The 15,902-nt window shown below is 31.2% G+C and overlaps 1 protein-coding gene across 3 annotated transcripts in view; it reads left to right on the top strand.

The window, feature by feature from the left end:
• The window catches only part of LOC132930238 (zinc finger protein 865-like), a 39,643-nt gene that overhangs the window by 14,535 nt on the left and 9,206 nt on the right, over positions 1 to 15,902 (top strand). For 2 of the 3 annotated variants that reach the window (XM_060995991.1, XM_060995990.1), the window contains 3 exons: positions 2,935 to 3,024; positions 10,770 to 10,893; positions 15,127 to 15,472. In XM_060995991.1, the coding sequence (XP_060851974.1) occupies positions 2,935 to 3,024; positions 10,770 to 10,893; positions 15,127 to 15,472 (560 nt within the window). Of the gene's footprint in view, positions 1 to 2,934; positions 3,025 to 5,280; positions 10,475 to 10,769; positions 10,894 to 15,126; positions 15,473 to 15,902 lie in introns of those variants that run through there. The other variant, XM_060995992.1, reaches the window with a different exon arrangement.

Here is a 15,902-nt window from a genome sequence, read left to right on the forward strand (position 1 = left end):
AGGAGATTATAGACATATATATTGCATTTTTATTCTTTATTTAATTATGTTTTTATAGTATTTATACTATTAGGCAGAAATGGTTAAAAATACTTAACTAACTACTAAATATTAAATATTTAAATATTTTTTATATAAATTATTTTACTGTAATTATTATATTGTAGTATTCACTTTTTTAAAACTGCACATAGTAATATATACCTGTTTTGTTTTACATATATATATCCTTCAAATTTTAATTGATTAAAAATCAATTTAAATATTTTGCCTATAAAATTCAATTATATATTATGTCTAAAGTTAAAGGTAACAGTGTAACACTAAATATTTTGTAGAACGACCTTCAATTTGAATCGATATTTTTATAAGGTGGGGACATTTTGTTAAACAATTTAAGAAAAACTCGTATCTTTAGCACTGCATGCATACGCATTACACGCATTTAAATACAAATGCTAACTTTTTATTATTACATCTTTGTATTGATTTTTTTTCTTATAGTATTCGATTTAAATTCAAAATTTAGTAAATGAGAGTTAATTAAAAGTTTTAACATAATATTATCCATTATACGAAAATATGAATTTCAGGTTTTTTAAATTTAAAATCAAACTACCTAACAGAGAATTAGTATTTAATGTTATTGAAGTGAAACTAAATGTTATTTATGCTCATGTAGTCATATTATGTTAAGTAATATAATATACATTTGTAAAAGCTAAAACGACATTATTGAAACCCTAGCAAAATAATCGTAAGAATTTGGTGAATTAGAGAATTTCAATTACAGTCTGACAAAAACGAATTATTTAAGTCTACATTTTCAACTTTGGTTAATTTTAAATTCATATAAATATAAAAAAATTAAACTAATTATTCATTATCTAATATATTTTTTTAAAGTTTTAGATCCAACCAAATCAATAATAAACAAAACATCTTGTTATACACATATTTATTTTACGACAAGAATTTTTCATTTCAATTTAATTTTACACATATCTTAAGTCCAGATGGTTAATAAATGTCAACCAAACTAAATTATCTTATGTTCTTTTTTGAATAATACATAAATATAAAAACCGTTTTTATCATATCATAATTTGGTACCTACTGATGAATTTTTTTATTGATTTTTTTTTTTTTGTTATTTATCTTACACACTAATCTGTTATTTTACCTGTACAAACATCAGGTACCTATAGAATACAAAATATGACAAATATTTTGTTAGTGATTTGTAATTAAAATAACTCAAATAAAAATTTAGAATTTTTGTATTAAAATATATAAAATCATATTTGTTTATAATTTACCGTAAAACTATTTTCAAAATTAAAATTAAAATATGAAAACGTATATTTTACTGATAGCATTTTGGAATATGTTTATTTTTTTCCCCGTTAAAACATGATATCCGATTATAGTTTTAGTATAAATATTTAGGTAAGAATTTTAAATTGTAATACACTTCTTAATGATTTAGTTTTTTAAATAATAAATATGCATAAACAATCACAGTAAATAATAACCCAATCTTAACTTATATTATAAAAATGTGAAGTTTTGTTTGTTTTTACTAAGGCAAGGAAAAGAATTACGGTTAATTTTTTTAAATAGGTGAGTATCTCTTAGTGAAGTCTACCTAGCTTTATATAACCAAATAAAAATTATGAATGAGAAAATTAGTTTTTATAAATCTAATAATAATCCATAAATAATATTCCATATCAATTATAATTTGCATCTAATGGTAAATTAACAAATAATATGTGACGTGATTAACTATATAGTTCAATAGATGATATTAGATATATTTATAAATACCAAGTGATTTCCCTGTGCTTACTCATATCATTTAATTTAATAATCAAATTATTTAAATTATGATTTTGAAATACTGCTAAAGACCATATTTTAAAATTCATACATTTTTATAACATTTAAGGAATGACCAAGGGTGTAGAAATTTCATTTTTTTTATTAAACAAGAAACACCATTTTTACTATAAATTTTAAAGCAGTTAATTTTTATAAATTTTTATTAATATTATTATTCGAGATTTGAAATCGTAGTTTCTGATTAATTAACATGTATCGGTCCTTAGTAAGACCCTAAGTCTTACATAAAATATAAAATTGTATGTGTATAATAATTAGACTAGTATTTATTATACATATACTAAGTGAATTTATAGATTATTTAAAAACGCCTTGAAGGGATCGGTAATAATAATGGTTATATTAAATTTAACTAATACTTTAGGTATGCTAATAGATATAATAGGTATATATAATTTCATGTATACTTGTATAATGTATTTTCGGCAATTCAACCGTTTAATCGTTTTTAACTATGTACAATACTAATCAAAATTTATATTGCGTTTTTTTATTCAAGTTTTTATAAATCTTTAAAAATGCATTATCATAATAACTAACATAAATTATATACATTATGTTTCTAACTGTTAAATTGAAGAAGCCACCCACTGGTAACACACCTACAAAATTTATAAAATGCATCACAAAGTCGTTTTAATATTGAGAAATATTTGTGCATCGTAGAATTATAATATAATAAATTTTACCTATATCAGTATTAAAGTTTCACAATTTCTATCAAACTATATTGATTCCTTAATAATAACTTATCAGTTAACAATTTCAATTTTAGTTTTTCTATAAAGTACTTTTTCTATGTTGAAGCTTCAGGTTAGGTGACGTTTATTATCTAAAAGTTGATTTTTTTCAATAATCTCTCATCAATTTCTGAATATATTATTATTATTATTATTAAATGAGAAACCAACACCTCGTGGATTGAATAAACAGTAATAATATATGTAATTAGTTGAAATTTATAATTTTTTTAATGAACTCGTTTTTAATAAATTTTGGTATGACTAAAACCAATATTGTATTCTATAGTTCTTGAAGAAAGAAGCTGACTGTGACAAGACTGATGACCGAAGCATTCAAGGGGAAAGCTCTTCAGAATACCGGAGTATACCAGATCCGGTAAGCATAAAATATTGTCTATTTTTTTATTCATTTACATTGCATCCATTCCCGTTGTTATTAACGTTGTTATTATATAATGAAAATTTAACTCAGAGTAGAAAATGAAAAATATTCATTTTTTTATAACGAGACTGAACGTAATTTAGAGGAAAAAAAACTAGAACGAAATATACAATTTTTTTTGCCATTTACTGATTTTATGCGGCTAAGAAATATTAAAATGCTTTTATACAAACAAGTGCAGTCTCAAGAAGTTGACTTCAAAACAATTAATTATTATTATTATTATTTAATATAGCTATATAGGTTCATTTTATTTACTTTCCAAATTCTATAATTATCATAGATACTTTAAGCGATAAATGTTGTAAGCTGTATAATTTTTGTGTTAATCATAAACTCATAAAGTGGTGACAATTTCAGAATTGGATTGCTCCGAACTGCAACTTCCATGATGATTTGTATGATGTTATTATAAACCTATTTAAAAATAATATGAACCATAAAAGGTATAAAAAAAGGCATAAAGATACTGTGCAAAACTTAATTTTTTAAACCACCGCAAATAAATGATAAACTTATTATAATTGTGACTAATTATTTTAGTTAATTTTATTATAGCAATAATTATGTTTTATGAACACATAAATGGCATTAAAACTGAAATTTGATTTCACTCAATTTGATAAGTTTTAATGTTAAACTTCGATATCTAATTTGAGTATAACATACATACTACATAGTCAGCCATTCAACATTAATATATTTTTTGGTTCTGTTGGATTTCATTCACTTTGATACTTTCCAAAAATCACTATATTTTATACAGCTAAATATAATTATTTGTAACAACCAACTACGGAATTATCTGTCATATTTAAGTCCATAAACCTGTTGATGTGTCTTAAATTGTACGAATATACCCATGGATTAAAATCTTTTTTTTTAAATACACAAAAGAATTTCATGAAACATTAATATTCTTAAGATTTTATAATTATTTTATAATTTGTATACCGCTTAATCCTATTTCATGTTGTTGAAAAACTATAACAATTTCATTATTGTAAGTCGGTGAAATTCTTTACAGAGTAGGTATCTACTATTTGAACGTTTAATCGTTAGTTCATTTTTTGTTTTTTTTTGTCATTTTAATTTTAAATTGGTTAAATATCTATTTACTAAATACATTATCGGTTATTATGATATACACCAGAAAAAGATTGTTATAAACAAAATACAATATGTACTTATCACAAGTGCAATTGAGATTAAAATTCAACGGGAAATCTACGGCCCTATTCAAAATTGTATGATTTAAGTTTTTATTATCTTCAGTATTTTTCGAATTTTTTTAATGACACCATATAACAAGACTTGACAAGTTCTAATGAATACGCGGTCTAAAGAGAGCTTTATATAGTAGTTAAGATGGTCTTAATTGGTCCTCGAAAAGTAGTAAGAAACAATTCTCCACGAAGCCGTTGGTCAAATAAGGGAAATTGGAACTTAAATTACAAACTGCGGGGGTCAAGCACCATTACCAACCCTAGTTGTGCCGTACCACCGTTTATTATTATTATATACGCTGCGACGAATCGACCAAAAAATACCAACTACGCGCAGTGGTAAAAAGATTGTCAAAAATGTAACTGCGAAAAACTCGCCAAACCAGAAACGACCTGCGTTACGATTATTTCATTTAAATTTCGCATTTGCATAATACCACTGCTCTACCAATGTTCGGTACGGAAATTATAATCGTTAACCCGTGTGATCATAAATTTAAAAAAAACCGTGCGTTTTGTACACGTGTATATTTTTTTTATAATAATATTATAATACACTTAAATATTATATTGTGCGTTTTCTTAAACGAACGGTGTGCGCGGATTGGAGTTTTCGATCGTAAAATATTATATTATATTTTACATATATATATATATATAATATGTATGTATATATATGGCCTGGCCGCACCTGTAGCCAAAACAAAAACGACAAAAAAAAAAAACAACGTCAACTTCTTGTGCTGACACTATTATTTTGTCCTCCATGAGTATTATTTACTTGACAGTATATCAATAATATTACACAAATTTTTTTTTTTGTTTTTTTTTTTTTAACTTTTTATCTCCTCGGTTTTTTTCCACACACCCTTTTACGTAAACAATTATACTAAACGAAATTTACCAGCGAAAAGAAGTTGATGAGAGTTATTTTTTTTTTTGTTTTTTTTTGTTTCGGTTACAGGAACGCGACGGCAGGACGACAACGACGACACCTACGCCAACGCCAACGACGCCGACACCGGCTACGATGACGACGACGACGACTGCTGCGGCGGACGCTATCGTCGCTTTGACCACGACACCGACGCGGTCGTACACGTGCTTGTACTGCAACCTAACGTTCCCGCATCAGAGCAAACTGACGCGACACATACTGTCGCACAGCCTGGACAACAACCAGCCCGGCGGCACGTCGTTTACGGACCCCGGCGGCGGCGGTGGCGGCATGACCGTACCACCGCCTCTGTCGTCGTCGGCGGCGCTGTCGCTGTCGCTGTTGTCCGCGTCGTCGTCGGCCGCCGCCGCGGCGTCGCTGCAGCAGGCGTGCGGCATCGCCGGTGCAATGGACGACGGCGTGGGCGGTACGCTGTGCAAGTTTTGCGGCAAGACGTTCCCGGACGTGGCCACGCTGGTCGGCCACCTGCCCGCGCACACCGGCGACCGGCCGTTCAAGTGCGAGTTCTGCGGCAAAGCGTTCAAGCTCCGGCACCACATGAAGGACCACTGTCGCGTGCACACCGGCGAACGTCCATTCCGGTGCGCGCTGTGCGGCAAGACGTTCAGCCGGTCGACGATACTCAAAGCGCACGAGAAGACGCACTACCCGAAGTTCACAGGCCGACACCGGTTCGTGTCGTCGCCCAGTCCCGAAGAGGAGCCCGGAGGAGGAGGTGGCGGAGGAGGGATGTTAGTTGGCGGCGGAGGGTTGGGGAATTTCGGAGGCGGAATGGCGCAGGCGGTCGCGACGATCGCGTCCGCCGCAGTCAGACCGTTCGACTTGACCGTCATCCAGCATCATCATCACCACAGGCACGGCAGCGGGTCACCGCCGGCCCCGCCGCCGCCTCCGCCCACGCCACCATGACGACGATTGTTTCCTTATAGAGTGTAGTGGAAATGGGGTCGCGCCGGTGGCCGTTCTCTACGCTCAGAGTCATATACGATATACTATTATATATTTTGTTACGTTGTAATATCCGTCATATATTATTATTATTATTATATAGTTATTAACTTATTATTATTATTATTACGTCGTATTATTCGCTACATTATATCCGAGATAAACTGAAGACACACACCGCCATGACGATTCGTATATAGGTTATCGTAGGTAATTGTTTCGAACGTAAAAAAGATAAAAAAAAATAAAAAAAGTAAAACTACCCGAATTCGAAAAATGTCGTCCGATTTGAATCTATTGAAATTCGTGTCCGTCGACCGGCGCCCTTTCGCCCCCCCGTGCACACGATGACATAGTCCTATAATGTACGCCTATACCGCTCACCACTATACGTATTTATGTCGTATACGCGAGCCGCATTTCGCATTTCGTGTATTTTTTTTTACACGCTTTGTTGCGTGACGAAAAACAAAAACGATCGCCACCGAAACGTTTAACGGCTTCGCCTTCTCCTCCTCCTCCTCCTCCTACTACCCCCCCCTCCCCCCATTCATTCACCCCGCTCGCCGTCGTCGAATGTTAGGATCGTACGCGAAAACTGTTCAAATATTTTAGGTTAGAATCAATACCACGCGCCGCGCCGTCATTCATGCATGCCTCATATTATTATTATTATTATTATTACGTACACGCGTATAGCGGTGCCCTCGTCGACTTTCGTCCAGTGTCGGCGGTACGCGCGGCGGCAAAATTGGTCTCGGTCAACAAATCGTCGGGAAGACATGGCCAGTAGGTATAATAACAATAATAGTACGGTAGGTACGATATGCGCACCGTTAAATACCGACGGAATATGAAATATACCCATATTTCGTGCGCAGTGAAATCGTCGAATGGAACGCGTTCGCGCCGGTACTCGGGGCGTCCCGCAGTACTTTTTACCGAAATCGGCCGCGAATAAATTGAATACGTGTAGCTCGTAAAATAACACAATAGATCATCTGTAGTTTTTTTTTTTTTTTTTGTCTCGTTCGGCAGGTATTATACCCGTCATAATTAATACACGCATTATTGAATTGTTTTTATGTCCCGGCCGTTTGCTCTGATGTTTGATTTATTTCGGACATGAAGTACGACAAATACACGTGATACTACACTCAACTAATCATTTATCCCGTTGGATATTATAATATATTCTTATCTTTACTACGTTTGGCAACAAAACCAAACAGCCCGTGATCGCCGTCGTTGGATGCCGAACAGACGATTGAATCTGTACGTGTAATATTATTTAGTGCATATAGCTTATTTGCATTGTATGTATCCCGTCCTCTTTCGCCTCCATGAGCAATACCAGATCGCCGTAAAGTTCTCAATTAAAATGTTAACAATAACAAACAATAACCACTGTTTTTAAAATACATTTGATTTGTATTGAAACGTGTTTTCAAACACAAGCCAGATGTTCTCTTTTCACACGGAATTGACAGAAGTTTAAAAGAGTTGGACGCGCATCATTTATTATTTCGCCGGCACCAGGACATTTTATTCATCCGTGCGTTGTAATTATTTTAATACTCTCTCGAAAAAAATACTCCTTTTTTACGTTCGAGCTAATTACCTTTGAAAACATTACATTCAGCTAGACCCCTTGAGTACTTCTAACATTAGTAACAATTAACGGTGTGTATAATTGGTTAAGGGTTCAAAAATCAAGAGAACATTTTTTAACATATTTAATTTCGCTCATCATTATTATAATGCTCTAGCGCCTATTCATAAGTCAGTAGATTTAATTTTCTGTGATATGCATGTATATAATAGAATTTATATATTTATATAAATAATTAAACAATATCTAATTTTAAATAACAGAAGTAGGCGTTAACATGGACCAGTACAGCTTATTAATATACATTCAAATGTACTGACATTAAAATTTCGAATCTGTTTTATTATAATATTACTAGTTCCGCTAATGATGATAAAATATGGCGTTAATAACATTGTTATTGTTTATTTTATTTATTAGTTAACCAACCAAAAAACTACTTTACTCTCATTTGGTTTTTTTAGTTACTATCGAGTATTTAATTATACGTATTCAATAAATATAAATACAATTTTGGTTTAATTCTCGGATTTAATTTTTTAAATCGTTTTTCGGCGAATTAATTCGTTCGTCCATATTTTAAACTTTTAAATGATACTCAGAATGTTATAAAATTCCAGTTCATCGTTATAAACTCATTATACATATAATTTAAGGGTATCGCAAATATTAACCTCATAAATATTTACATATTTTCCCGAAGACACGTGTGCTCATAAGAGCTTGCGTAAGGATCAAAATATTATATTTTCTAAAAACATTTACTATGATAATATATTATATACGTTTTACCAGTCATGTCACCGTTTTTTGTTAATTATTGGCACTCAATCGCAAAATATAATATAAGTCATTTAAGCTTTTTATTTATTATTTGTTTGTTAAAATCTATGTAACACGTGTGATCAAATTTTCTCATTTTCATAAAATTATTATTATTATTATTATTATATAATATAATTAAAACTATAAAGTAGATTAACACAAAATGTACGTATTGTCGAATTCTATACCAGAATGAAAATAGCGAGATGTGAAGGAACAAGAATGTGATATTTTTTCGATAGTTGATTAGAATAATATATTGTATTATATTACTGAATAAGATTTCTTTTTAAAGATATTATTTGTATTGTACTTAGTCGTGGAATGTATCAATCTATACAAAAAGTATAGCATCAAATAATAGTTTTATGTTTTTGAATAATTAATATATTAATAAAAATGAATAATATAATATAGGTACCTACACCATAATTAAAATGATTAGAAATTAGGATTATGTTTAGTGTTATATTACATTACAGTTATTTGTACATAACAATACCAACTAACTTAAATTTTATATGATTAAAATATTTTTCTTTAAAATAAATGATAAACTTGTCAATAAGGATGTATCAAATCCGTCTCATATAATATAATTTCATAATATGTAGTTAACAGTAAAGTTACTAAAAAAAATGTACAATTTTAATGGCAAGTCTCAATTTATTGTTATGGTACAAAATACAAATGTCACTATGTGAGGAAATTATCTCAAACATTAATGTTTCATGATTTAATTCTATTCAGTTTGTTGATGGACCAAAACGAACGTAACATATGACCTGAACTCGAACTGAGCAGTGGTATTTTTAAACGATATATATATGGCCATATATGGGCTTAATTTTAGGTTAGGCCATGGTCGTCTGCGATTACCGTGGGTTAGGATTAAGGTGTTCCGACTGTGATAGGCTACATATTGTATGGTATTTAAAAGATTTGTTATAAAATATGTAAACAGGGGATTTGAAAGACGTACTCTTGATGCTTTGTAATCTTCGTCATTACGCGCTCCTAACCAAACAGCGCTCTAATTCTTATCACTACATTTTATAAAGTTAATATCTAAACATAATAATATAAGCTCAGAATTACTACCTACGTAAAGGAAGAACATTCGATAACGATAACCAAGTCATGTAATGCTCAACTCGTATATACTTTTTAGCTATAATGCGCGACCAAAGTCGGCTATTTAACTTTACGATACCATATATTATTATTATTATAGTATTATATGTTTCGGGTAAAACCTAAAGACATGTGGTATTTAAAAAATAGCGAAGTTTACAAATACAAAGGAGAGTCTTTAAAAATCACCTGCGTTTATTAAGTATCTTTTTGTTGTTAAATCGATTAAGTTTTTTTTAATTTTCGAAAGATCTTTCAATACATTTTAAGCATTTATATTTGTCACCAAAATCATTTATCATTTTCAGAAGCACTTATGCACACTATTTTATTTTTATCTTACAGCACATCCATAATAATGTTTCTTATAATGTTACCCAATTATTAACGTTGTGACCCAATGCAAAACGTTTATGTATAAGATTAGGCAGTATTTGTATTATGTAATGAAAATTCATTTTTCAATAACGCGTTCGACGACGATGATGATGTGAACCCCGAGTAGCGTATAAGAAATAATTTTTAGTAAATGTGATAACGATATAAGTGAGAACATCGATTATTTTTTATTATTAGGTGCTAAAAACATTATAAGATTAGCTTTTTGTGTATTTTATTATAGTTTTTTTTTTCTGTCAGTGCAATATACGTATATAAAAAAAATTGCTAATGTACGAAAAACCGAGTTTTTATTTTTTTTTTTCACATCCTACATCATACACACACACATATTATACATATTACAACATGCGTTGAACATCTAAACATTTTATATACTCCGCTATATTTATGCTCATCAATACTACTACTATCAACTATCAACTTGCAATATAAAATATAATGTGTGTAATAAAATGCGTCCACTGCGTATAATAATATTATGGTTTCCGGACAACTGGTCAATTGCATCCATTATATACGCGGGTCGTTTTACGTTAACATTGATTGATTCGTGTGTGTATTATGTGTGAAATAGGAAGTTTGCTTGGTGGAAGGGGTGTTCAACACGTTGGCCGCATACAGGTCGCAAGTTTCCGTTCTACAACAAGGATTTTCCGCTTTCAGTCGGTTCTCGACTCTGCCGCCCGTTTACAATACAGGTAAAAAAAAAAAGAATAATAATAACCCTATACACGGGAAAATACTCTAAACCTAAACGGTCGGTGGATTTAATCGCTGACCGCTGTTGTATATTATTATATTATAATATGTACATGGTATTTTACCGGTATCGGGTTCATATAATATAATAATATATCTAATAAATCATACGGTTATAATGTATTATAATTTATAATAAACGCGTACTACAATAATAATTCTTAAAATTGTATTATTATAATATGATTGTCATTTTTAAGCCATTAAAATTCTATAATTATAAATTATAATATTATAATATAATTCTCAAATTAAAAGTCACATTTTAAATAGTAATAATACACCACCATACGTATATATTACGTCTGTGATGTATTTTATTTTTCGCGTTTACGATTATTCGCGTATAAAACAAAATACATTTGAAACCCAAAACAAAATTTTAGTATAGTGAAATTTATTCTAACATGCAATATAGATAGTTAATATAATCTAGACGGGCTAGACAGCGTTAATCGTACATCTATTCAAATTTAAAATTTTAGATAACAGTATATAGTTATTATAGGTAAATATAGATAGGCGTACGTTAAATATTCGCGTGCGACGCACTGGCGCGTATTTGAGATAAGTGTTTTCAGATAAATTTGCGTATCATTAAGAGACGCGCGTCTGTCGTCGAACGAATCGAGTCGAAATATACAGTAGCTCATCGTCTCTTGTGCGTAAACCTACGTTACTCTACATACACATAGGTACTACCTATATATACGTATATCTGTATGTATCCATGCAGTCTGATCAGATATAGACTTTGACAAATATTCAAATTCCTATCTAGTGTTCAGTATTACTTCAGTATCTTTAATATATATAAGTTAGGTATACGTACCGCATTTCGACTTTTTAAATTTATATATAAAAAAAAAAAATCGATAAAAGCCATTTTCTCTCCGATACACGAGTCATTTGTAAGCCATCGACGAGGTATATTTTCATCTATTACATTCCGACATTAGATATACAATCACACAGATACTGTCATAACGTTATAAAACGTTATTAACAGTTCGATGTATTAATTTGATTTTATACGGAAATATATATAACGTGTACATCTAATAATATACAATTACTGGCTAGTATAGGTAATTATTATAGTAACACAGACGCGCGCGTTATATTTTAGCTTCGCGTTGCAAAGGCGTATAATAAAATCCTACCGTGTATAAAATATAATATCGTTACGTAACGTTTGGAGTTTCGATGAGATAAATATATGTATATGCCATACTTATGTCCTATATACAATAATAATAGTTGTGTGTATTTGTGCGCACAAAATTTTTGAAAACAATTTTCTATCTTTGCTTAAGACTTACACACTCTTCTTGATTTCTTAACAAGCAAATCGAGAAAATTATTACATAACTGGCGTGTTATAGAGAAACAAGCGACAGAAAAAACAATAGCAGACGCGTTTTCAACAATACACACGCTGTGTGTATTTTGATTTATAACAATAATCACCCTACTAACGAACACAGTTCCGACGAATATATATAAAAAAAAAACACCGTCACGACACTTGTTACGCAACTTGTGGAGGGTGTTTAAATTGGCGCGGAATAGTGTGAAGTTTTATTTATTTAATATTTAGTTATTACTTATTATTATATAATTTAAAGCTATGACGAATGAATCGTCACATTATAAAACTGAAACACTAAACCGAGCTTAGTTTACCACATTAACGTTTATAAAAAAACACTAACAATAATAAAAAGAAATGCAATTTTTAAATGTCTTACCATTTTTACTATAAGCATTTTTACATTTAGTTTGGTGACCCATATTTTTTATTTCATGCTCTGGCAGAATATTTTTTTATTTTCGAAAACGTCACTGCATAAAATATATTAATATAATAAAATATTGAGTCAATAGAGAAGAATTAAGAATTTTTATTTTCAGTGAGCTAATAATAGTAGAGTAAAAACTCGTATCTTCCCTTTTTCAAATTACTCCTCCTATTATGAGAGACAATCCACATAAATCATAGGTTGGAGCTAAGTAAGATAGGCAAAGAAGGCGTTCTAAGAAATTCTTTAAATTTTAATTATTATTAATTTCTAAAACAATTATTAAATCACATAACTACCTACCTACCGGCTACCTGAAATGATTAAAAAATTTATATTTATTAGGTATGTTATAAAATACGTTTTTTAATTTTTATATTTCAGATGCTACATAAACATTTAAATTATTCAATATATACATTAGATAAACTAAATAACTAAGTACCAAAGTTATAAAATATTTTTAATGTTGATTGTTACTTACACAGTTACACATCTTGTTTGTGTTCAGTACAATAAATTCTATCTAAAACTATATAACTAAACTTTTTTAGGTAAACATCTAAAACAGTTTGAAAACTCCATCAAATATTTCATTATTGTTAAATATGATAGTTTTATTTTCATGATGGATTTTTAGTCATAAAATATACAGTGGAATCGCGATCAGTCAAAATACAAGAAAAATGTAATCAAACTCAAATATTATAAATTTTGATATTGCATTATTTAAAAATTTTAAATTCTATTATATTTAACAATTAAAGCTTTAACGCTACTATAATGTCAATATAAAGAATTACAAGAAAGAAATAAAAGAAAACATTTTGTATATGAAAAAACTATAAAGGGTGGCCGTCCGTGATCACTTAACCTAACCATTGCATAGATAGAACATAAATTTGAATACCTACTATATACTTTTACATAATACAGTATCTGCACAGAATCCATATAAATATATATATATATAATACACGACATTTGGCGTGTAAAGTGCGTAAGCTATTTTGTTTGGATAATACATTTGCCTTTAGGGACAAATAATAGACGCATACACGAACATTACGAATAATATTTTGTATAAACATTTTTCTTGGAATTGCGGAATGTCAATATGGATATACGTTTAAATTAAATATAAAATAAAAATAAAGTTTTCATTTTTAATAATACCATAAAATGTCTATATTGTGTTCTTGCATCGTGTCACGTACCTACCTACTGGCTACTATACATAAATCGATTTGCTCTCAACCTAATTATACCGTTGTCGACAAAATAAAATAAAAAACATAATCAACTATTTTTAGTCCATCAATTATCAACCCTCAAAAATTATTATAAATAATTAGAGACTATAGATAAAATAAGTGTTTGACATTTTTAAATTGACGTTTTCAAACAAGGAACCTTTTTTAGAGTATAAAAACCAAAATATTAGAATGTCTAGTAAAAAAAAAAAAAAACGTTAACAACTCATGTACCTACAATAAACTTAAACTAAACTATTTTTCGATTTAAACGAGTACGATCAACTTAATCTTAATAGGTAGTCTTGGTTAAAAAAATACTCACCCTGTTCGAAATCTTAAATCATTAATATAGTTTAGTGCTCTACTGCTCTCTGGTGTATACAAACACTCAACCTTTGTGAATTACGTTGATAATGTATACGGAGTAGTTTATTTAACTATATACATTTATTTAACGCCAATTTTTCGTAATTTTGAAGAAAAAAAATGATAATAACACTAAATTTTAAGAAATATTTATTTTTTATTCTAGTAATTTAAATTTCTTTTTGCTTCATAATCGGATGCAGAACATTCTTCTAAAAAATCCGATGTATTAATATTGAATATATTTTAATCAATCAACTATGTCCTATTGCAGAAAAACCAAACAGATAATGATAAGAGTAGATAGTTACACAGAAATAAATTGATAGAAATTTTGCTTGCAAAAGTCACGAATCACGATGCTCTAGAATAACTCGACTCATCTAAATTCTAAATGCTTATATTAATAAAAAAAATCCTGTTCAGTATCCGAAATACATCAACGATTTTAGTAAAGTATTTTGCTTCCGGTTATGAGGTTGTTTGTTGGACGTAAAAAAATAGATTACTTTGTAGAAACTTCTACAGTACCATGTTTTTATAAATAAACACTATCAAATCACGATGACGTTATGCAAAAATCTTTCAGTTTTATTTTTTCAAAAACCACAAAAATCGACTATAGGAAAATTCCGTTTGGCGAGAGTGGAAATATAAAATATATCTGCCCGTAACGTAACCGTTTGTTTCGACAACGCGTAACAATGTGGCGTGCACGCGCTCGTGTGCATGTGTTTTGTGTGTGCAGAAACTTCCGTGTCGCTGTACTCGGTGCTCCAACAACAAGGGCTGATCGGGCCGTGCGTGAGCTCCAGCGACGAGGTGGCCAGCCGGTGCCTGATCCGGTGCGCCATTTGCCTGGCGGGTTTCCCGTCCACGTGGCTCCTCGAACAGCACACGGCCCTGCAGCACACCGGGCAACCGGTGCGCGGTCACGGCGGCGACGGCGGCGACGAGAAACCGTTCCAGTGCGACCAGTGCGGCCAGAGTTACCGTTACCGTTCGGCCTATCTCAAACACCGCGAACAAAACCACAGGGCCCGCTTGCCGGCCGACAAGCTGTTCACGTGTGACATATGCGGCATGCAGTTCAGGTGAGTCCAATGGGTTTTCGCTCGCCATTATTATTATGTATTACTTTTTTTCGCACGCCAAAAAGACGCGCGTGACACCGTTTGACCAAACCAGTTTTCGCGTATCGCCGGCAACGCGACCCGTTCCGCGTCGGAAACCGGTCCCCCGAGTCGTACCATATAATAATAATAATAATAATAATAAAAATAATTGCAATCCGTTTGGGTAGGTACCGCAAACGCACATGTCGGCGAATCGCACGCCGGTGGATAATATTATAATCGTACTCGCCGTCCAGTTTTTTACCTCTCTCGCGCGTTTAATATTACAATCTATTATGCCTCTCTATTACCCGTATAATGCACCGCGCGGTTTTATTACTATTATACTATTTCGCTCAATCTCGTACCGAACAATGTAGTTGTCCGCGGTGCTGGTTCGACTCCTCTA

Source organism: Rhopalosiphum padi, chromosome 4 (genome assembly GCF_020882245.1).
Source record: "Rhopalosiphum padi isolate XX-2018 chromosome 4, ASM2088224v1, whole genome shotgun sequence".
Taxonomy (NCBI): domain Eukaryota; kingdom Metazoa; phylum Arthropoda; class Insecta; order Hemiptera; family Aphididae; genus Rhopalosiphum; species Rhopalosiphum padi.